Source organism: Aedes albopictus, unplaced genomic scaffold (assembly GCF_035046485.1).
Source record: "Aedes albopictus strain Foshan unplaced genomic scaffold, AalbF5 HiC_scaffold_638, whole genome shotgun sequence".
In the NCBI taxonomy this organism is placed as follows: Eukaryota; Metazoa; Arthropoda; class Insecta; order Diptera; family Culicidae; genus Aedes; species Aedes albopictus.
The window spans coordinates 1,452-25,000 of NW_026917463.1; the positions used below are offsets into that span (position 1 = coordinate 1,452).

The 23,549-nt window shown below is 43.1% G+C and overlaps 1 protein-coding gene across 1 annotated transcript; it reads left to right on the forward strand.

Annotated features, from left to right (window-relative positions):
• Positions 1-204: 204 nt before the first annotated feature.
• Positions 205-23,228, forward strand: LOC115253857 (inositol polyphosphate-5-phosphatase A-like; the record flags this gene model as incomplete). Its single annotated transcript, XM_062843910.1, is given in 2 exon segments — positions 205-1,161; positions 23,008-23,228. Coding segments are annotated over 2 exon segments (287 nt in total), but the record flags the coding sequence as incomplete, so codon positions are not given.
• Between the last annotated feature and the right edge of the window lie 321 nt (positions 23,229-23,549).

Below are 23,549 nucleotides of genomic sequence, written 5' to 3' on the forward strand. Positions count from 1 at the left end.
AATCGAATTCGATTCGACGTTCTGATCGACATCTCCCGATTCCTGAAAATGAAAAAGCTTCACACGTTTCATACCACGTTTCATAGAACCCCTTCAATTATCACGAACCAACGACGCCTCTGCTCATTTTTTTGTTTTCGCATCTTTTGACAGTTCTCTCATTCCACGTTTGTCCGCTTTTCCAGAGAGCGCACGCACGTCAAAAATTTTCAGTTGCCGTTCATCATTCGCTCCGATCACAGCGGACAGTAAACTTCGCGATTGGTGGTGGATTCCTTCGCGCAATCAATCCGCGGCGGTAGCACTCTTTAGCTGCTTCCAACTAGTGGCTCGCACCCTCGGTTCTCCGATTCGATGACCTGCTTATCAACAGTCAGTGTGTGCTGTTTGTCGCGCGGAATGTGAATTCGCGAGTGATTTGAGGAAAAGAGTTTTGTGGGTGGAATCGCGCGCGATTCGGAACATCCGGAATCCATCAGCAGTGGAGCAGCTGGTGCTGCTGCTGCCGCAGCATTAGGAAGTAAAATCCAGTTTATGTAGACCACTCATCGGGGAAAAAAAGAGTCAAGTGCAGAGTGAACGAAAAAAAAAATGAAAGTGAAAGCGTCCTCCTCCGCTGTTCAGTTTCTGGCGCTTCTTGAGTGAAGTAGTGCGCTGCTCCAGCTCCAGCTCTTTTGTGGGGACGGTCGCATTTGAAGAAAGTGTAAATAAACGTCTTTCAATTGAATTGGTGGGGAGTTTCGGAAGCAATTAGTGCCGGGAAGAGGCTTCCAGAAGTGCGGTTCAAATTTGAAGAGTGGAAGAAAAGGCAGCAGCAAAGGAGCGAATACGCTGTACACAGTGAACGGCAAGACGTGTCAAGGGTCAGACCGTGCGAGTGCTGGGGGGATTAAGTAAACATAATCGGAGGAGCTTCTCTTCCCTTTCCCCCGCGGGAGGCAAGTCGTTGGACACACCAACCGCAGTGTGTCAGTGAGTGAGTGAAGTGAAGTGTGAAAAAGTGCGATCCAGGAGCAGCAGCTAAAAGCAGCCGTCGTCAATCGTCGTCGTCGTCGTCGTCCTCGTAGTCGGCCGTCTTCACGGCACCTCTGGAAGATGGAAAATACGGGCTCGCTGCCGTTTCTTCTAGTCACGGCCAACGTCGGCAGTGTATTCGAGGACGTAAGTTCAAGAGCAGATTATCGCCTGCCAACTGCGCGCGCTCTCTATATGTCTATGTCTATCAGGTCGTCAGTTGGCATTATTCTCTGTGTCGGTCGGTCGGGATGAATAGAGGATATAATAGTAGGCCATGAGTCTCCCCACAGCAGGTGAAGCACCGTCCGTCCGTCATGGCAAGCTTTGGTGATTTGGTATCTAGCTGCCTACTGTGCTTGTGTTTGGTGATTGCGCTTGCACTTTGTCAGTCTCAGAGATACCTAGAGAGATATGATGTTGTGGATAATGAGTCGGGAAGAAGTAGGTCAACCTTCCTGTTTGCCCGGTCGGTGATGAGGGGCTGTCCATAAACCACGTTGTCATGAGGGGGGAGGGGGGGGGGGGGGGTTCGGCCTATGAGCATTTTGTATGGACGAATAAAAAATTTTGTATGGACAAATGACCACGCGGGGGGGGGGGGGGGGGGGGGTTGAGAAGTCCCAAAAAATGACCACGTGGTTTATGGACAGCCCCTGATATGATGGTGATGAGGAGAGCAACTCCCGGTCGATATTGAACCAACAAAGTTGCTGCTTCAGTTTGCTTTGCATTCGTATGTCGAGTGTAGAGACGATTCTTGCTTTCAATTCAAGTGCAACATTGTGCACTAGGGTGTCTTAAGAGATATAATGCCATTTGATTATTCTCCAGAAATGCTATCTAGGATTCTTTCAGGAATTTATGTGGTGATTTCTCCAAGGAATTCCTCCAGGAGTGTCCACCTTGCATACCTGCTGTGGATTCTTCCAGATTTCTTGATCGATTTCTCCAGGAAAACCTTCAGGAGGTCCTCTAGGGATTCCTAGAGGAGTTAATCTGGGATCCAAGAATTCGATCTTTGAGTTTTGTTTCTTAACTTCTGTAGAAAGCCCAGAAAAAACTTCTCGAAAAGGAAGATTGCTAGAGAGCACTTCTGAAAGATTCCCAGAGATAATTCCTTGACAGCATGCCTTCCGGACAGGTTTCGAGACCAGAACCTACTTTGCCGCCTTGTTACAGGTCTTGAATGATGCCTTGGAAGCGGGTGACCATATCGAGATGGCTTTTCTTGATCTTGCGAAGGCTTACAATCGAGCATGGGTGCCAGAGATCCCTAAACAACTTGTATCATGGGGAATCACTGGTAACATGTTGAACTTTATCAAAAACTTCCTTTCTGATCAAAGTTTTAGAGTCATCATAGGCAACCATCAGTCCAAACCAATGGATGAGGAAACGAGTGTCCCCCAAGGATCAGTGACTGCCGTAACACTTTTCTTTATAAACATGAACAGCGTCTTCAAAATACTACCAAAAATACCTGCTGCCATAAGGAGAAAACTTCAAACAGCAGTGAATGCCGTTGCGCGTTGGACGAAAACGATCGGGTTTGAACTTTCGGCTGAAAAATGCATCAGGACACATGTCTGTTCAGGAAACCATCCAGCAGTGCTTAGAAAGCCAATCATGATTGATGGAAAAGCCATCCCTACGAAGAAATCAGTAAAGGTTCTAGGCATGACCTTCGCGAGACACCTAAACTATAAACAGCACTTTGACTTAGTGAAAGAAAATTGTAGAAACCGGGTAAACTTGATGAAAAGTATTACGAACAAGCGGACCAGAAGTGACAGGAAAGTTCAACTGCGGGTGGCTGCTGCAGTAATTAGAAGCCGGCTATTTTGTGGAGCGGAAATAACCTGTCACGCTTCTGAAGATATGGTTCTCAAACTGGGCCCTGTTGACAATAACGCTATTCGCGCAATTTCCGGGTTACTCTCTTCTACTCCTGCCACGTCAACATGTGCCAGAGCTGGGGCACTTCCATTTAAGTACAAGGTGGCCATTGCAATTAGTACGAAAACCGTCAACCAGCAGCTTTCATCTCCAACCGAGCAAACCGAATACCTAACTCCGTAGGCAACATCGTACACCCTCCGGTGTACAAACGCCAATGAAATGGGGTTCAAAGCTTGCAAGCAAAAGAACCTCGTATAGATGCATACATAAAGAACAACTTCAATTGGGAATGTCTTCCAAAAATAGTCCAGGCGCACTTTAGAGAACGAATAAGAACCGAGTATCCCTTCACTGAAATCCGGTACACAGATGGCTTAAAGAAACTTGGACCCAACAGTACGAGGGTGGAACTCGGAATCTACTCATCCTCCTACGAAGAAGCTCGCAGTATTCCCGAAATATGCTGTGTTTTCAGCGGAAGCAGCGGCAATCGGACTCGGTCAGCGCACTATCAGCACTTCAAGGAACCTTCATGTGGATTCCTCCAGGCCATAAAGGGACTCCAGGTAATGAAGAAGCAGACCGGTTAGCCGATGTGGTTCGCAGCGGCCACTTATTTACACGGAGTACCCCTGCTGCGGACGTCAAGTTGTGGCTGAAAAGGAAGGTGAAAGATGCTGAACATAGCAATCGGAGACAGCATTTGTGGATCACAGCAACCACTGAACTGAAGTGTCAAGTCAGGTGTAATGAAAATTCCTTTCATTACTGTTTCAACCTGTAACCAATAAACATATAGTTGAGAACCACTGCCTTTCAATAGGTTATTGGCCCTCCACCGTAAAGAGAAGAAAGTAAGGTAGAAAGATGGAAGACGAAAAGCGTTGGATCTTTGACGGTCGCAATTACGACCAATGAGCTTATCGCGTCACGGTACTTCTGGAGGAAAAAGGCCTTATGGAATGCATCGAGCGGAACGCAGGAAGGACGATCGCAAGTGGAAGGGCCTGAATATCCATCGTATCGCTGATAGCCATTTCGAGTTCGTGATGGGAAGAGAAACCGTCATGGAATGCTGGGAATGTCTTCGGAATACCTGTCAACGACGAGAATTGGCAAATCGACTCTTTTTCCGTAGAAGACTTGGGATGATAAAGCTGAAGAGTGGAGTAAGCATGCAGAACCATCTTCTAGAATTCGACAAGCTTCTTCGGGGATTGAAGAGGACGATGCGATCACGCAACTGTTCCCAAGTACCCAAAAGTTCCGCTTTCCATGACTAAATGCACTTTCAAGTTCCACAAAGTTCAGATAAAGTTTCGAATGGAACTTTCTGGCTGCTTAAGACGCTAACAATGAGCCTTGCTGAAACTTCGCATTTAAGTTCGGGCAAGGCTCATTATTAGCCTCTTAAGCAGCTTGAAAGCTGCTCAAGATGCTACTCGGAGCTTTGTCGGAACTTTCAAGTTAATAGAAGTTCATTTCAGTAACTTGTTGTGCCAAGGATTTTTTTTCATTTTAGTAAAAATAACTATTTGAAAATTTTCATGAACACTAATAATTCATCGAATTTACCAAATTAATGGAATTCAAGTGCAAATGAAAGAAGAATATGGCGCCCATCGGATTCGAACCGCAATTGTGATGAAGTAGATTGGGGGTGAAATCCGACTTGAATCAATGCTTCGTCGACGCCTAGATTTGTACACTTGTTCAGTAGCGCAGTTAACTTTGCCTCAACAAGTATCTACAGCAGCGCAGCGGTACGGCAGCAGGTTATCACGCAGAAGGATCCGGTGCAAATCTACTCCAGGAGTGTACCATATACAGTAAAGATGGTCATGTTTCACGTAATACAAGCATTAACACAGGCTGTAGTGAATCTAGAAAGTACATTTTTGTTTTCTTACATTCATTTTGAGAAAGTTCCATCAGAAGCTGCTTAGAAGGCTAAAAAGCTTCCTTATGTCAACTTTCAAGTTCCGAAATTACTTAAAAATGAAGCTGATTAGAAGGCTAAAGAACATCCTCCAACAAGCTGCTTAGCTCATAAAGTACACTCTTATCTGAACTTACTGGTTACTTGGGTTGTTAACCCCGCCGGAATCGTATGACGGACGACAATGCACCGCTCTGGAAACCATGTCGTTCGAGAAGATTTCGTTGAATTTCGTGAAGAGTCGATTGCTGGAAGAAGAAATGCAGCGGAAAGTTAAGAAACAAGATTGCGACGACGAAGGAACTGAATCAGCGTTTGCCGGTAAGAAATTCAATTTCAAGTGTTACAATTATTGGACACAAACGTTTGGATTATAAGGTTAAACCTGAAGTCGGAAAAGCGAGCTGTGAGTTTGGAAAACCTGGATGGACCAAAAGAGGAAGAGCGAACGTCGGCTGTTCCGTGGACATCGCGTTTGTTGCCACTTGTGAATCGGATAATGCTGGTGTTTCAGAGAAGTCAAGTGATACGTTCCATTGGTTCCTGGATTCGGGAGCGTCCGACCATATGGTGAAGGAAAGGAACTGTTTTGAAGAACTTCATCGCTTGCCTCACAAGATATCGATTGCTGTTGCTAAGAGTGGTCAATCGTTGGTCGAGGAAAATGGTGGAACAATACGAATGTACACCGAAGTTGACGGAAGGAAGCTATCATCGGTCGTCGAGGATGTGCTATATGTACCAGGACTTCACTTGAATTTGTTTTCGATTAGTCGCATAGAGGAAAAAGGAATGTCCATTGCTTTCGCTGAAGGAAAAGTTATCGTGAGTCGAGATGGGAGAACTGTTGCCACTTAAAGGAAATACGGAAGATTGTACAAGCTGAACGCGGAAGTGAACTTGGGATTCAAGAGTGAAGCCGAGGCGCATGTTGCGAACAGTGGAGTTTTCGATCTGTGGCATAGACGTTACGGACATCTCGGAGGAGCGAACTTGAAGAAGCTGTGGCGGAATGAAATGGTCCAACTGATTCGAAGCTACCTGAGTCAGTGGAAACCAGCATCTGTGAAGTATGTATGGAAGGCAAACAGTCTCGGAAGCCATTTGGAGAATCAACTGGAAGACGATCAAGCCGTCCATTGGAGCTGATACACACGGATGTTGGAGGACCCTACACCTGCGACGTGGGATCGGAAACGTTTCTTTGTCACGTTTATACATGACTACACCCATTTCACCGTAGTCTATCTGATGGAATCAAAAGGTGAAGTGTATGAATTTTTAAAAGAATACATGGCGAAGGCGACATCATACTTTGGACGAAAGATTGCATGGATTCGTTGTGATAATGGAGGAGAATACTCAAGCAAAATGTTCAAGAGCCTGTGTCGAGCAGAAGGAATCACCATTGAAGCAACAGTCCCCTACACTCCGGAATTAAATGGCGTAGCTGAACGCATGAATAGGACTTTGTTGGACAAAGCACGTTCGATGATCTTTGATGCTGGTCTTTCAAAGAGCCTGTGGTGTGAAGCTATGCTGGCTGCTACTTATTTGAGTAACCGTAGTCCGGCTAGTGCTTTGGAAGTTGTGAAGACACCCTACGAAATGTGGTACTCGAGAAAGTCGAACATAGACAATCTCCGAGTGTTTGGATCAATTGTCTACACGCATGTACCGAAACAGCGACGAGGAAAGTTGTACCCAAGCGGATACAGAATTTGGCTTGGCTGCTTATCATATCTGGCATTGTCTTTAAGACCGGACATCAGTGCAGCAGTTAACCTGTTCAGTAGATTTCAATCGGCACCAATAGATATACACTGGACACATCTCAAACGATTACTTCGCTACTTGAAGGGAACGAGAAATCTCGGATTAATGTATCGTCACAGTAGCCCAACAGATGCCCTAATTGGATGTGCTGATGCTGACTGGGGTAATGATTGTGAAGACAGACGTTCAATATCCGGATTTGTGTACCAGATTTTCGATGCCATTGTTTCATGGACATCTAGAAAGCAGAATACAGTAGCATTGTCGTGGACTGAAGCTGAGTATGTTTCTCTTAGTCAAGCTACTTGTGAAGCCACTTGGATAAGCAATCTCCTGGTAAAACTTGGAATACCGATGGATGAACCTGTGAAGATCTACGAGGATAATTAATCTTGCATTAAAATTTCGAAAGAACCTCGAGAGCATAAACGTATGAAGCATGTTGATATGCGATTCCATTTCGTTCGTGAGTGCATCCAAAACAAGATTATCCAACCGGTTTATATTTCAAGGAAGGAGCAATTGGGGACAGCGTTTGTGAATCACAGCAACCACTAAATTGAAGTGACAAGTTAGGTGTAACGAAAATACCTTTAATTACTGTTTCAACCTCTAACCAATAAACATATAGTTGAGAACCACTGCCTTTCAATAAAAGAAGCATGGTCCATCGAATGGGACCATGATAGAGAAAGCTTCACGGGAATAGTAAAAAACCACACCGATAGCTGGAAAGACCTGCCGAACAGGCGGGACCAACGCATACTCTCAACAGTTAGAACCGGTCACACCCGAGTCTCGCACAATTTCGAAGGCGGAGGTAGCGGCTTCCGAAAGCAGTGCGACATGTGCAGAGTTCACAATTCTGTAGAACACTTTATCTGCAACTGCCCATCCTCCAAACACCTGAGACAACAATATGGAATCACCAGTATCAGAACAGCTCTACAGAATCAACGAGACAGCGCGAAACGGTTCTCCTAACTTTTCTTAGGGAAGCGGGCCTGTACAGTGCGATCTAAAAAGAGCCCGAACTGCTCTAACTTGTACGGGAGGACAACGATTCACTCGGATAATAGCTCGAAACCCAGCGAAGCATTATTGTATTGGAAACAAGTTTTGAAAAAAAAATGTATAAATATCAACAGCACAGAGGCGTACTCGCCTTGGGCGAAAAGCCACTTTGATAAAGAAAACAAATCAAAAGAAACTGCTGAAGGATTTTCAAAAGGTACTTCTTCTAGTAGAAAGTCGTGAAGCATTTCCAGATAGAAGTACGTGAATATTCCCAGCAGGAACTCCTGGAGGATTCCCAAAAATAGAATTCCCGAAGAAATATCAGAAGGAATTCGAGGAGGGATTTCAGAAAAATGTCTTAAAACAACTTCTGAAGGAAATTCTGAATAAAATTTTGGAAGAACTCATTGGTGAATGTCAAAAGCATCTCTTGGAGGACCATCAAGAGGATCTCTAGGTTAAAACCTTAAATGGGTCCCTAATGAATTCCTGGTGGTAATTCCTCGAAGCCACACCCGCAGAAACTCCAAAAGGAATTAGGAGATGTACATTTGGGTTAAAGCAGGGGTTTTCAGACCTTTTGCTTCGCGGTGCACTTTTTAGAAATAAATCGTCGCGCGGTGCACTCTTTAAAAATTTCTAAAAGATTTTATTTGTTTGTTACATAAATCTAGTGTATTTTTCGATGCCACTTCCTGGTACATACACTAGAGAGTCGTTGAAAAGATTTTCTTTCACCGATCATGACTATGACTTGATTGTATTTCTTAATTACTTGTCGAACTTTACTTTTCTGCTGGTGTTTTTTTCCAGTCCAGTAGGCGAATTCCGGTGCACTTTTTTTCGAAGAAAATAAAATTTTCTTGTTGGTGAGCAATGGAAGAAAATTTATTTTCTTCGAAAAAATTGTGCGCCGGGATTCAGCTACAGGTCTTTGAGAATTCTTAGGGAAATCGTCAGCAGATCCCTGGTGAAATTCTTTCCAAAAAAATAACAGTTTTTGGAGGACTCCTGGTGAAAGACTCGGTAAAGTTCTGCTTCTGTACATAACAGATTAGTTTCATAGCTCCTAAGACTATTATTCATAGTTCTTGCAGATATTTATAAAGTGCCCCAAACAATGCATACGTTTGCGTGTGCGTGACAGTTATTTGACAGATTTCCCATGGGAAAACTGTCAAAAAAACGCAAACCTCGACGGAACGGACGCTATGTGTTCCAGGCTTAAGAAGGTAAGATTTTTGGAAGATTTCCCTCAGTATTCATGCCAAACTTATAAGAATATTTGATAAAATTTCTTTTGAAAATAATGAGCATGTTCGCTGACATTATTTTGGTAAATTCCTTGTGAATTGATACAGAGATCCCATCTCGCGTTTTTTAAGATAAGTTCCTTACTTCAACCTTGGTTGATTTCCGACGCAACCTATTGTACGTGTTTTTCATATATTCAAAGATCTCTAGAACTGTGATTTTTTCTATAGTCTTATCATAAACTTTTCTACAGTACCACCGTAAGATCGTAAGATATATTCATTTGAAGTCTTCTAAATTCTGTAAAAAAAAACATTTAGTATCTTTAATTGAACATCCAGTGAACGAGGAACAATTTTCATTTAAAAAAAAAAGAAGCTTTTGTGAGATACTTAATACTACGATAGAACCCAAATCATTTTATTTTGGTTTTATGATGGTTAAATCTGGCCTCCCATATTCTACGTAACTAAAAGATATATTTTGAGTGGTTTAATTACGAAACACACACTAATCATTATTGTGAAAGCAACATATTTGGAATACACGCGGTGCACTTAGCAAAGCTTCACGGTGCACCAAGTGCACCCCGGTGCACGATCTGAAAACCGCTGGGTTAAAGGAACTTCTAACTGGAATCGCAGGAATGTGACATCTCGCCGACTTCCCAGAGAAGGCAAGCGGAACTGTATGAGATGACCTAGAAGAATCCCAAGGAATCCTAGAATGAATCCTTGGGGAAACTTAAAAGCAGCTCTGTTGTAACAAGTGCATCTTAACGGTAGTTGTAATGTAAACAAAAAAGGTAGTAATCTTGCAATCCAGAATGCTGAAGCCCTTAATCATACCTAGTAGTCGGTATATAATTATGTCAGAAATAAATTCATTCCCGTTAACCTAGCTACACGCATCCTAGTAGAAGAGTAATCATAAACATGTGTAAAAAAGCGGCAAAAACGCGGTTTGGATTTGTTGTTTTGTTTCAGTGCATACTGATAGTCGACATAACAGTAGATTGACAGATGTGCTGAATTAAAATAAATCGACTAAGCAAGCGAAGCTTCAGGCTTGGTCGGTCTTCTTTTGGCAGATTTGGGAACGAACGGACGTGTTCGTGTTGCGCTCCGTACCGTTGTCGGAGGTTTGATACGCGAAAAGATCGAAGTTTGGTTACATTTCTAGGACGGTGTCCCGCGGAACCGATATTTACGACAGCATTTTCCCTAATTAAGTGTAAGAGGATGTGGAACCAGTAAGAACTAGGGAAACAGACCGAAAGCGACAACATCCACTCATCTGAAACGTCAACACTGCGAAGGAAACCTGGAATCAACTGAACGAACAGCCCCAGAAGACTACAATGTGTTCAAGAGTATCGCTCATCTGTAATGTCTGCGATGAGACGCTTTCAGAAGGAGGACATCTTGAAGCACATATATACGAACTGGAGGAACTATTTTTCAAGACTTCATTCAAGGTGCAGGAAAAGACTTGTTAAATTGTCAATTATTTTTGTAAAGCATTCCAGCATTCTACGAAAGCATCCGGAAAGCGTTGCTGATTCTGAAGGACGATGAACTGAAGATGTCTTTCGTCAAAGGAAAACTTTGGACAACGACTGGAAGCTCCAGGAGAATGATGCTGTCTCTGATGAATCTTCTTTCAACATAGAAGCAAAGACACATCACTTGCCATTTTGTAACGAATTGAAAGTGCATATGAAAAAAGATTGCCCAGCCATCAAAAGAGCAAACCTTCTCGACAAACCTGCCAAAAAGATCATGAAATCTAAACACAATCCTGGCACTGGTAAAGGCAAGCCTCATGATAAACTGGTCGCATTCGTTTTTGGATTCTGCTGGTCGAATCAAGACTGCCTGGATCGACGTCTCAGGTGCGCTGCGGCAGAAGTTTTTTTTTTCGAAAAATTGTTTACCAAGTTCGAAGAAAAGTTTTATCTCGTAAACGGGAAGAAGCCAAATTCCAAGGAATTGCTATGGCACAGATTTTCTGTGTGAATTCCAACGGTCATCGGATGATCATAGCTTTGTCCGATGTTCTCTACGTCCCCGGATTGGAAATGAATCCCATATCGGTGGGTAAGTTATTCGGAAAGGCGCTAACGTGCAGTGTGGGACGTACGATTGTCACCCGGGATCTGCGATTACATCTGGGCGTTAGCGAGGATTACTTGAAGTGTTTCGTGGACGCCGACTGGGCAGGCGATGTCAGTGACAGGAAAACTCAGGATACCTCGTATATTTCGGTGGAGGATTGATTTCATGGGCCGCTTGCAAACAGACTTGTGTGGCGTAATCATCAATCAAAGCTGAATTTGTTACTCCAGAGGTGGAGCCTGTCAAGAATTGCTGTGACTAAAGAAATTACTGACCGATTTTGGTGATAAGTATCCAGTATCCAGCCACCGTCTATCGCCGATTGCAAGACAGTTCGTGGGGCAATATCAGGCTGGATTTATGGGTGAACGTGCTACAACGGATTTGGATGAGATGTTCGCCATCCGCCAGGTGTTGCAGAAATGCCGCGAATGCAACGTGCCCACACATCACTTGTTCATCGATTTCAAATCGCCGTATGATACAATCGACCGAGAACAGCTATGGCAGATTATGCACGAATACGGATTCCCGGTTAAACTGATACGATTGATCAAGGCGACGATAGATCGAGTGATGTGCATAGTTCGCGTATCAGGGACACTCTCGAGTCACTTCGAATCTCGCAGAGATTTACGGCAAGGTGATGGTCTTTCGTGCTTGCTGTTCAACATTGCTTTAGAGGGTGTAATAAGAAGAGTGGGGATCCAGGGAAGAATCAACGCACCCGCCACCCCGAATTCATATCGACGGTGATGAAATCGAGGCGGTTGAAGAATTCGTGTACTTGGGCTCACTGTGGAGGCCGACAACGGCATAAGCAGAGTAATTCAGAGGCGCATTTTGGCAGGAAATCGAGCTTACTTTGGACGCCGCAGAACTCTACGATCGAACAAAGTTCGCTAAATCGCCACGATCACTTTGTACGCTCTTACAAATAAAATCCCATTTTATAGCACACCCCTCATCCGGTGTATCATCATTCACCTCATCGAGGAATACCACACCAACGCGGTCACGACGCGACGTCAAATTGCGACATCGCCATCGATCGCTCGCAGATTAGCAAACAGAAAACAAAACTCTGCACAATTGAGTGGATATGGTATCGGATCGGCAGTAAAGTGCGAAACAAAATGCGAATAAAAGTCGTCAAAAAACACGTCAATTGAAATGAGCTTTCTCATTTGGCTTGCCTCTGCCAGTCGAGACAGTTGCTACGGCATGAACGGGGGACGCGCCGCGGTGATCAGGCCGCGATAACGTCGACGCGACATAACAATTTCGTTGAATGGTAAGTAGTAAAGTCGTGCACGCGGGAGGAATACGCGATAACGTAGTAAAAGTGGTTGTTTGTTTATTCGCGGGCAAAGTTGTGCCACATTTTTGTCCGATGCTTGATACCAGCTATGGTTATAGGACATCCACCCCATTTGCCCGCGTCGATAAGTGTTTTTTACTTGCCCGTGTGAAGCGAATTTCGATAATAAAAAATATTTCCTAAACCGGAAATCAATCGGTTGTACAGGTCGCCGCTAGCCCGGCCCCGTACGCTACCCAGTTTCCATTGTCAGGAGGTACAGGGGATACTCAAAATAACTGGGACAGGTAAAATTTTCACTTTTCAAGAAATGTTCAAATTGCTGTAACTTTTCGAAAAGGGCATCTAATATTCTCAAATTTTCACTGTAAGTTCATCAATTAGTTGTGTATCAGTGGTCAAAATTTGTGAAGGATCGGGCCATTCTACACAATGTTATAAAGGTTCTAGAAAAAGATATAATTTTCCGATAGTCATTTTTGAGCTGTTATATCTCCGGATTCAATGAACCGAATGCAATGAAATTTTGATCATTTATGACTCATATCATGAGCTATTGAAAACACTTGAATAAACTTAAAATTCTTCACACGAAAGAAAATTATTTCGATTAGATTATTTTTCTAATATAACACCAATTTTTCCAAAACTTCATCATCGTTTCAAAATTTGAGATAGTTATTAAAGTTCATTTAAATTCCCTCTAATTGAATTGAATATATTTATGTTTCAAAGAAAAGCAACCAAATAGCCTTCATTAAATTGAAAAAGTAATGGGATGCATATGAAAAATAGATAAATTTACTGAAAAAACATGGAATACATTAAATCGCCCTAACTTTTTTTCTTATTGATAATTTCAAATTAAGTCAACTATTTTTCAATGTTCATTATTTAAGTCATAAATGATCAAAATTTCATTGCATTCGGTTCATTGAATCCGGAGATTTAGCAGCTCAAAATTGGCTATCGGATAATTATACCTTTTTCTAGAACCTTTATAACTTTGTGTAGAATGGCCCGATCCTTCCCAAATTTTGACCACTGATACACAACTAGTTGATGAGCTTACAGTAAAAATTTGAGAATATTTGATGCCCTTTTCGAAAAGTTTCAGCGAGTTGATCATTTTTTGAAAAGTGAAAATTTTGCCTGTCCCAGTTATTTTGAGTATCCCCTGTATGCGGTATGGGTCCGATAGTAGGGCGATATCTGTACTTGACTCCGAGAGTGACCGCCACAGCAACTGCTGTGCGACCTTACAGTGGTTCAGGTTCAGCTGTGTAACCTGCACTATTGTCGGTTGTTCGACCTCCACGCGTGCCTGGACGTTTTACGTTATGGAAGGTTCCATACTGCACCATTACAATCCGCGCTGCATTCCTTTCCAAATGAGCTCTGTACTACTCGTAGAATCATTCGTTTTTCTACATACGCTCCACGTACCCAGTGGTGCTGCCGGCAGCGTCGTTGGTTGCTGCTTTCTTTGTACTCCTGCAGTTCTCTAGAGGAGATGCTTCAAGCTCGACTCCGTCTGGCAACGCTTCATGGATCCCGCCCAACACAGCTTCTGCAGCACTGAGATGCCGAATCCGCGGTGTTTGAGTACATCGACAAGTATGCGGGTGCTCCCGATGAAAGCTCCTTCTGTCAATGACCATTGTGCATGTGTAAAGTTCCTGGAACAATCGGGAATGAAACCCGTCACCCTCAACATGTTGAATGCTCATGACTTTACAGCTGTTGCTACATAGGCCTTCGATTATTGTGCGTAAAGTGCTTCACTGGCACTCGGACTTGGATCAACATAAACTGAGAAAGCTTTAAAAATGTACAATAAAAAGCATATTGGATAGACAGTCAATAAAATTCAATTTTCTACGATTTAATCAAACAGTAATCAAATATTATTGGAGTTTGAGCCTACTTAAGCTAAAAGCACAGACAAACAGACGTAACTCTTCGAACATTTTTCGATTCAAATCATAGTCACGGAAACATATTCGCCCAATGCTAAAGGGACAATGTTTGGCCGACCACCAACTAGGTGGCGGTAGTGAGCAAACGTCAAACTCGAACAAAAACTATGCGAGCGCCACGGTTGGGCAGTTGGCCAACTATCAAATTTTGAAAAAGACCGTTAAATCGGTGTACGATGGAAATCATCAAAGTGTTACGTCTGTTTGTCTGTGCTAAAAGCATCGAATGAAAATTGATTGACCATTTGACTAATAATGTATCCATTTCCATTATGGAAGAAAGACACACAAAGAAGAGAGAGTGAACAGCAGTCATCCACATGACACTACGCTGCGATGCGACGTTCCGGTACACACAAGTCCGGTGATCTCGGACGGCGACACAGGTTCCTTTCCTGCTAACCGGTTCGACCAGTCCGATCAGTGGGTAGTGGGTAGTGATCACCGCCGCAGTCTGACGGGAGTCGTCGGGGCGTGTAAGCTGTTCGTCCGCAGCCACCCGTAGAAGCCAGCAGCACCAATAACGATGATTGCTTTTATATGGCTTTTTATAACCGCAAAATCCTTGATGTGAAAGAGGACAGTTGATGCGCAGCAGCGGTCCATGTTTCTGCGTGTTTTTTTCTGCCATGCCATGGTCAGGTTGATGGGTAGGCTGTTTCTTCGGGCTTTGAACAATTCAAAGATGACAAGTTGCGTCGACGAGAAAACTAGTTTTTGCTGGTGGGTACGAAAGTGTGATGCGATTTGAAATTTGCGTGAGAAAAAAGTGTGATGAAGGCTTTTCTATGAATGTTCCGTGAAGGATCATTGTACAGTAGGGTGTCCCAAAATGTGTCAAAAAGTTAACTTGCTCACCCTTAGAATGATAGATAAGGGTCTTAGAAACAATAGTTCCATACATGAAAACTCAATCAAAAAATATTTAGGGGTTGCACGCATCGATTTTCTGAAAAATGGACGATTTTTGGCATTTTTACCAAAAAAATGCTAATATGAGTTGAAAAATAAAAGAAATAAAAGTCATCAATCAAAGTAAATCATAGTTCTGGGTCCCGAAAACAAAGTTTAGAGAGAGTTTAGTTCATCAAAGCTGATTTTGTATATTTGGCAAAGGTTAAAATATCAAAAAATCGCGATTTTTTTCACCAAATTTTTCAAAAATGCTCAATTTATAAGTATTTTGTAATTTTTCCTGCGATTCGCAATTCCCTTATTTTATAGCAAATTTTGTGTAGATTATTTCGGCTGAAGACAGTTTTGAGCTATCTCCTTCATGAGTTGAGATATCGGCATAATAAAAATAACACAATCAATGAAAAAATCGGATTTTCTTATGCTATTTGTTTTTGTTCATTAGTTTCTATGATTACCATGCAAAAAAAAACAAATAACAAGTGTTTGAGATGTTATGTTATGCAAGTACACATTTTTGAAGATTTTCAGAAATAATTGGGTTCTCTCTCTCTCTCTCTTCTTGGCGTAACGTCCTCCTGGGACAAAGCCTGCTTCTCAGTTTAGTGTTCTATGAGCACTTCCACAGTTATTAACTGAGAGCTTCCTCTGCCAATGACCATTTTGCATGTGTATATCGTGTGGCAGGCACGAAGATACTCTATGCCCAAGGAAGTCAAGGAAATTTCCTTCACGAAAAGATCCTGGACCGACCGGGAATCGAACCCGTCACCCTCAGCATGGTCATGCTGAATACCCGTGCGTTTACCGCCTCGGATATATGGGCCCTTAAATTGGGTTGCTTTGATAATTTTACATTGATTGCGCTTACCGGTTCAAAGAAAGACTCAAAAAGTGACTAGCTGCGAAATGTTAATAATATAAGTGATCGCAAGTCAGACAATCAAATTCCATGTGTGAAGTTCTATGATATATTTTGAGTGATGTGTGGATAGCTCAACAATGTTTACCTTTTTAAATAGATTTTGGTACTCTTGTAAAGCAAACATAGAGTTTCTTTCTAGTTATATCAGAATTACTGTTCTAACAGTGAAAACAACTAAAATGAAAATTAAATGGCTAATTAAAACTGTAAGAAAGAAAAATATAGTTTTATAGTTTCAGCCAATTGACATATAAGTTTAGTATGTGCATGAAAATGCAGGTATTTTTACGAATATTAGGTCATGTTTTCTTCTTTATATTCGAGAATTGTAACTAAAGCTAATTCTTTACACAATATTGATAACTATAATAAAATTTGATTTTGAAAGCAAATCATTAGCGCACATATTTGCAGCTAAAGTTGGATTTCAGAAAACATCAGGATGTTTAGATTCCACTATTATTTAAATAAAATAGATATAAATTAGTGACTGGCCTAATATGTTACAAAATGTGTTAAGCTAAGAAATGTCAATGTTAAAATCTTTCTGCTGCGCAGCTTGCTTATTAAAACATAATTTTCAACCAAAATTACAAGTTTTGAATCGGTGACTTGCTACTGTTATCTGATCATCAAATGAAATCTAGAAAAAAAAAATCTTTTCGTATTCACAAAGTGGGTGTGAAAAGTTATGTTCAGCATATGTAGATATAAAACGATGATTAACTCTCAAAACCTTTACATATTGTTACTGTCATGCAGTATGAATCTGTAACGATCAAAGCAACCCAATAATTCCTGAAATTCTTCTACAATGTACACTTGCACGTACTATTAATGTCAAGCATTTGTCGTGTGTTGTTTTAATTGCATGGTAGTCATGGAGACTAGTGAACAAAATCGATTAACGTAAGAAAATCCGATTTTTTCATTGATTGTGTTATCATTATTATACCGATATCTCAGCTCATGAAGGAGATAGCTCAAAACTGTCTTCAGCCGAAAGAATCTACACAAAATTTGCTATAAAATAAGGGAACTGCGAATCGCAGGAAAAATTTAAAAATCCTAATAAATTGAACATTTTTGAAAAATTTAGTGAAAAAAATCGCGTTTTTATGATATTTTAACCTTTGCCAAATATACAAAATCAGCTTTGATGATCTAAACTTCCTCCAAACTTTGTTTGCGGGACCCAGAACTATGATTTACTTTGATTGATGAATTTATTTCTTTTATTTTTCAACTCATATTGGCATTTTTTTGGTAAGAATACCAAAAATCGTCCATTTTTCATAGAATCGATGCGTGCAACCTCTAAATATTTTTTGATTGAGTTTTCATGTATGGAACTATTGTTTCTAAGACCCTAATCTATCATTCTAAGGGTGAGCAAGTTAACTTTTTGACCCTTTTTCTATTTTGGGACACCCTATTGTACAGTAGTTGCATTGAAGACTGTAGCAGACTGGGTCAACATCGACGATGTTGACCACAAACAAAGCTTAGTCAATCTAGCGTTTCAAACAGTTTTGCATATTTTTCATTTTGCCTAATATGGGGAATTTGGTCTAAATCCACAGACAAACAGTATTTTACTTTCAGTCCTGATCACCCACGGTGGTGCAGAGGGCCGAATTGAAAGATCTCCTTCCTGGGTGATTACCTGTCAACGCCTTCACCTGCGGCTAGGTCAAATTTCTGTCGACTTGCTTTATTTCGTTGTGGAGGCTGCGCCACCATGAGCTTCTGGGTCTGCCTCTGCTGCAATGACCTGCTGGGTTCCAGTCTAACGCTTTTTTTTGCAGATTTCGTTCCCGTTTCGAGTGATAAATAGCAGCAACTTAACAATGTTTGCTCGATACTTCAACAAAAATATTCACTAAACTATTGCATTTTCATCGATTCACAGCGATTTTAAAAACTGCTTGGTAAAACGGAAGTGGTGCAAAAAGGCCATCTGCCATGGGGTAAGATGTCACTTCATGAAAGTATTCAAAAATTACGTCCATCAGTTTTCGGACATTTCTAACGCCCTTCTCCCCTCTGTCCCGCTTTTTGCGTATACTTAATACATGGAGTGTCACCCCCTCCCCGCTAAACTGTGATCGTCATATTTGAATGACCCCTAACATGGAAAGCGTAGACATCAACAACCATGCGTCTCCATGTTTGCCTCAATCTCCTTGGAAACACATGGCTGGTAATAAAATCACTCGAAAACCTTAATTGCAAGCACGAAAAACCTGAAGTTTCCAATTTTCCTTGGGAAATCAAAAGATTTTCCGTGGGTTTGGCGGCCTGGCTTCTAGAAGAATGTTTAATGCAAACATATCTTGACACCATTCACCTATACTAAAGATAAAGTCCCATTGAGGAATGATTTTATGAGTTGGATGGAGTATGGATAGAGACACAAGTCGAAAGAGCGTAATTTCTGCCATTCGATTTGCGATTTCACTGAATAACAAGTGGCGGCAGTTGTACCACGTAGACGCGGTGGTCCGGAAGATGTCGGCTTCCCGGGTATGGTGCATCGATTACCTGGGGCCGTTTGACGTGACCCTAAGAAGGATGACGGAGAAGAAAACATTGAAAAATCTATAAATAAAATCGATAAAGGTTCCCTTCCGGCTATGGTGGTCCACACTTATATGAAAAACAAAAATTTTTCTTCGCAGTTCTAAAGTTAGTCGCGTTCGGGAGTTTTCCACCGTTTTTTTCGGAAGCAGAGATGACGTCGCTGAAAAACTTGGGCGTAACCCGCCTGAACGAAGGCAACTACTCAAGCTGGAATTTCAAGATCGCGCTATTGCTGATTCTGGAGTATCTCTGGGAGTACGTAACCGGAGTCTGCCCAGGAGAAACTAAAGCGAACGAAGCCATAGTAGCAGCATGGAAGAAGGGAGATCAGAAGGCCAGAGCTACAATTGGTATTCTGGCCAACGACAATCAACAGAAGCTGGTTCAAGATACCACCACGACGAAGGAAGCCTGGGAGAGCATCAGAAGAAACTTCGAGCGCACCACTCTCACGTCAAAGGTTTCCATCCTGGCGTAGGGAATCGCGCCACTTGGGCGGTGGCTTCTATATTCGTCTGTTTTCCACTATAACTCAGTCAAATTTGAACCAACTGACACAACTTTTGGAATGTGGTGAGATAGGTATAGTATCTACCCGTGTACAACATTTCAAGTCAATTGGTTCAAAATTGACTGAGTTATAGTGGGAAACAGACGAATATAGAAGCCACCGCCCAAGTGGCGCGATACCCTATGTTTCGTGCTCAGTACGCTGGTCCCGATGGATCCGCGAATATCATGACCCTGTTACGCTGTTTGTTCCTGACCTCGAAATGAACCTGTTCTCCTTGAAATCGGCTACGAAGAGTGGAGCGACAATCGTTTTCGATGAAGCTGGATGCCGCATTTCCAAGGGAGAGAAAATTGCGGCAGTTGGAAAGGTCTTCGGAGGAGTGTACAGTCTTCAACTCACACACAGTGCAAGTCTGGTGCAAGCTGCAGGCCATTCAGAGAACTATCAACATGCGTGGTACAGGAGATTCGGCCACAGAGACCCGGAAGCAGTCGGCGAGCTGGAGAAGAATGATCTGGCGATCGGCATCAAGATTGTGAACTGTAGAGTCAAGGGCGTATGTAAATGTTGAAGATGAAGCAACCTCTCGATCTGGTGCACACGGCCCTGTGCGGACCAATGAACACTCCAACTCCAGGTGGGTGTCGGTATTTTATGGCTATAACGGACGATTTCACACGCTATTCAGTGGTGTGCTTTCTTCGACGCAAAATCAGAGGCTACCGCGTTTATGAAGCAGTACGTGCAAGAGATGAAGACGTCGTTCGGTAGGCTGCCAAAAGTCATTCGATCGGACCAGGGTGGCGGAATTCAGAACCAAGCACTGGCTACGTTTTGTCGTCAAGACGGCATTCAGCAACAGTTCAACGCCAGCCATTCGCCTCAGCAGATCGGAGTAGCTGAAAGAAAGAACCGATCGTTAGGAACTGTTGATCCAGTTGAAGAGCCTGAGAAGGAGAAGCTCGCACCGATGGGTGATGGTGAATCTTCCGAGGAAAGCGATTTTGAAATGTTGGATGAGACAACGTTTTGTGGTAAGGGCAACTACGATACTACGGTTGAAGACGAAGTCGAGGATGTACGAAGATCCAACCTATCGAACATTGGTGTGCCACCGGTACGGTATGGAGAAGCTACCCGGCTGGCCTCAACCCAGCAAGCCAAACCCCGTGCGTATTAGGAAGCTATGCGCAGCCAGGAAGGTCGAGAATGGAAGAAAGCGATGGACGAAGAGTTTGCTTCCCTCCAAGAGAACTCGACATGGGGCATCGTGGAGAATCCCGCGAATCGGAAGCCAATCGGATGTAAATGGACTTTCTAGAAGAAACTCGAGGAGTCAGATAAAGTAATCCGTTTCAAAGCGCAACTAGTAGCACAGGACTATAGTCAGAAGTTCGGCGTCGACTACGACGAGTTTTTTGCGCCTGTAGCTAAGCACACTATACTACGCTTCTCACCCTGTTGGCAATTGCTGCTCGTCGATCACTGCATGTCAAGCACATTAATGTCAAGTCGGCATATTTGCACGCGTACCTCACGAAGACCATCTATGTATATGAAGCAATCGACGGGGTTCCACACCGGGTCTCCGGAGGAGGTGTGCCTGTTGAAGCATACTCTCTTCGGGCTGAAGCAAGCGGGACGCATCTGGAACCAGAAAATATCGGAGAAGAAGTGGCTTGGATGGCAGATCCGTGTCTCTACATCCGGAACGTTGATGGAGCGATGTCCTTTATTTTGCTGTACGTCGACGATATGCTCGTGGCAAGTCCGGGCAACAATGAGTATGAGCGGGTGTACCGCTACCTGTCGAATCGAAACACATCAAGCTTACGGCCCTGGGGGACATCACCCCCAACACGAAGTCGCATATAATGTAGAATAAGATGCTTAAGTGGATGCCATGCGTACGTGCTTCCATTTAATCGCTTGTGTACGCATATCGCCTCCACTTTAGCATCGTATTCAAAAGCATATGCGATCGTGTGTTGGGCATTCAAGTGGAGAGGATGAATTTTGGCAGTTTTCTTCTGAATCGATCGGCCTACATTCGGAAGATTGCCGAGAGGTTCGGTGTAGACAAGGTGAAGTCATCAAAAATTCTCATGGGTCCTGGATATCTGAACACGCAGAAAAAGGAGAGGGGAGCCATGCCAAACGATGAGCGCTACCAAAGCCTGGTTGTCGCTTTGCTGTACGTTGCGGTATGCATCAGACCCGATATTGCGATTGCGGCACAAGGTCAGTCAACCCTTTGAAGCAGACTGGATCGAAGCGAAGAGAACCCTACGGTACCTTACATCAACGGCGGATTCGAAGCTAGAGCTCGCTGGAACCGGCGAGCTTGAAGGATTCGTTGATGCAGACTGGGCCGGCGATAAGATTGACCGTAATTCAAACTCGTGTTTAAACTTGGAGACGGTGCCATCAGCTGGGCTGCAACAAAAACAACAACGCTGTTTGCCTTCAAAGGAAGCGGAGTACGTGGCACTATCCGAGGATAGCCAGGAACTTCTCTGGTTGACGAAGCTGATGCATGACGTCGGCGAGGATGTCACCAAACCCGAGGTGATGCATGAGTTCAACCAAAGCTGCATTGTCATACTGTCATCTTCAGGACGAGAAAGTCGACGAACAAACATATTGACAGTCGGTTCAACTTCGTGAGGGAATTGATGTTCACCGACGTCATGGAAGTTTGATATTGTCCAACGGATTCGATGATCGCGGGCATCCTGACGAAACCGTTGGCGCGATGGGAGCCATGATTTTATCACACAATAAATGTTCATTAGTTGTTAATCGCTCAAAATGACTGGACGCGTTTTACTCTGCTGCTCCATACCTCCCAATACTTTTATCTGAACGTTGGCATTGTAAGATACAACGGAGTCACACATCGAAATTTCAGGAGCGCACATCTGAAAACCAAATTACTGTTTGTTTTAGAAAGTTGTTCACTGTAGGTTTGAGCGGTTTCTAAATTGATTATAGGGCTTAGAAAATCAGACAGCCTGCAAGAACTTGTTATATGTGTGTAAGAAATAGAAGATACACAAACAATAATCAGATGCTCGTGAACTTTGAATAATTATTATTCAAAGTTCACGAGCATCTGATGCAGTTATTTGCGTAGTTTCCTTTAGAACCTTCATACGTAAAACTCACTGATTTAACCTCAATGAACTCAGCCAATCGTTCCACCGAATAAAACTGCGTTATCTATCGCGGTTCAGAAACCGTCGGTTGTCGTCGTCAACGTCACCGTAATCACGTTCTTCGTCGCCCCTTTTGTCGTTAGGTACATCGTACGCAAGGGCGCTTAAACGAAAATGTATCACCACCTTCCTCTCCCATTACTCAAGTATTTCACCATGCATGCATGAACGCTCTGTTGTGTGATTTGTTGGTTGCTTTTACATTAACATTCATTATCACCACCGCACCGGCCCGGCGGCATACGGACGTCTGACGACAAAGTCGACGAGCCGACGCAAGCTTTCTTCAATGATAGGTACCTCTACCTTACAACCGAAATGAATGGGACCCGTCTCGGCTACTTAGCGGCGCTAACTTGAAGGAGGCATATGCGAAGAAAAGAAGGCTTGCGTGATGGAAGATCATTTCGCCTCCGACAGGTCCCATTACGAACCGACAAATCCGGCACAAGAGATTAAATCGCGCATTTCCTGAACACGGAGACCGAGAAATATGATAATGAATTTCTTATTTTTACTCCCCGCTTCAACAGCCCTCCCGTCTCCTCAACATTTGGATCCAGGAATTTCTCAGCAATGTGGCCAGCCGGAGGCCGGCCTTTATTGCGCTGCACTTGCAAGAGGTCGGCGGCAAGACGTACGAAAAGTCCATGGAGTACGTGCAGGAGTTCATCAAGAATCTGTGCGAATCGGCCGAACTGGCCGACTACAACCGGATCCGGGTGTACCTGGATGAGGACTACAACTCGGCGGAACACTTCACGGTAAGTTGGGGTTGTGGAAGTTCTTATCACATGGCGACCGTGTGTGACGGTTTCCTCATATGTGAACCAGTGGTGTTCAACCTACTTCGATGTCATCCCATGACGCTATTGATATCTTCCATATACAAGCTCAATTTATTAGGATCTATCTCGATTGCCAACCACTTTTGTCTGTACGATAAGGTGCTTCAAGACGAAAGCCACTAAAAGGCTTGTGTCACCCACTTATATGGACCGGCATTCTTTTATCCCTGCGCTTGAAATTGCCTCCTCCTCGCTATTGTATACAGCTAGGTATATATTGACATTAT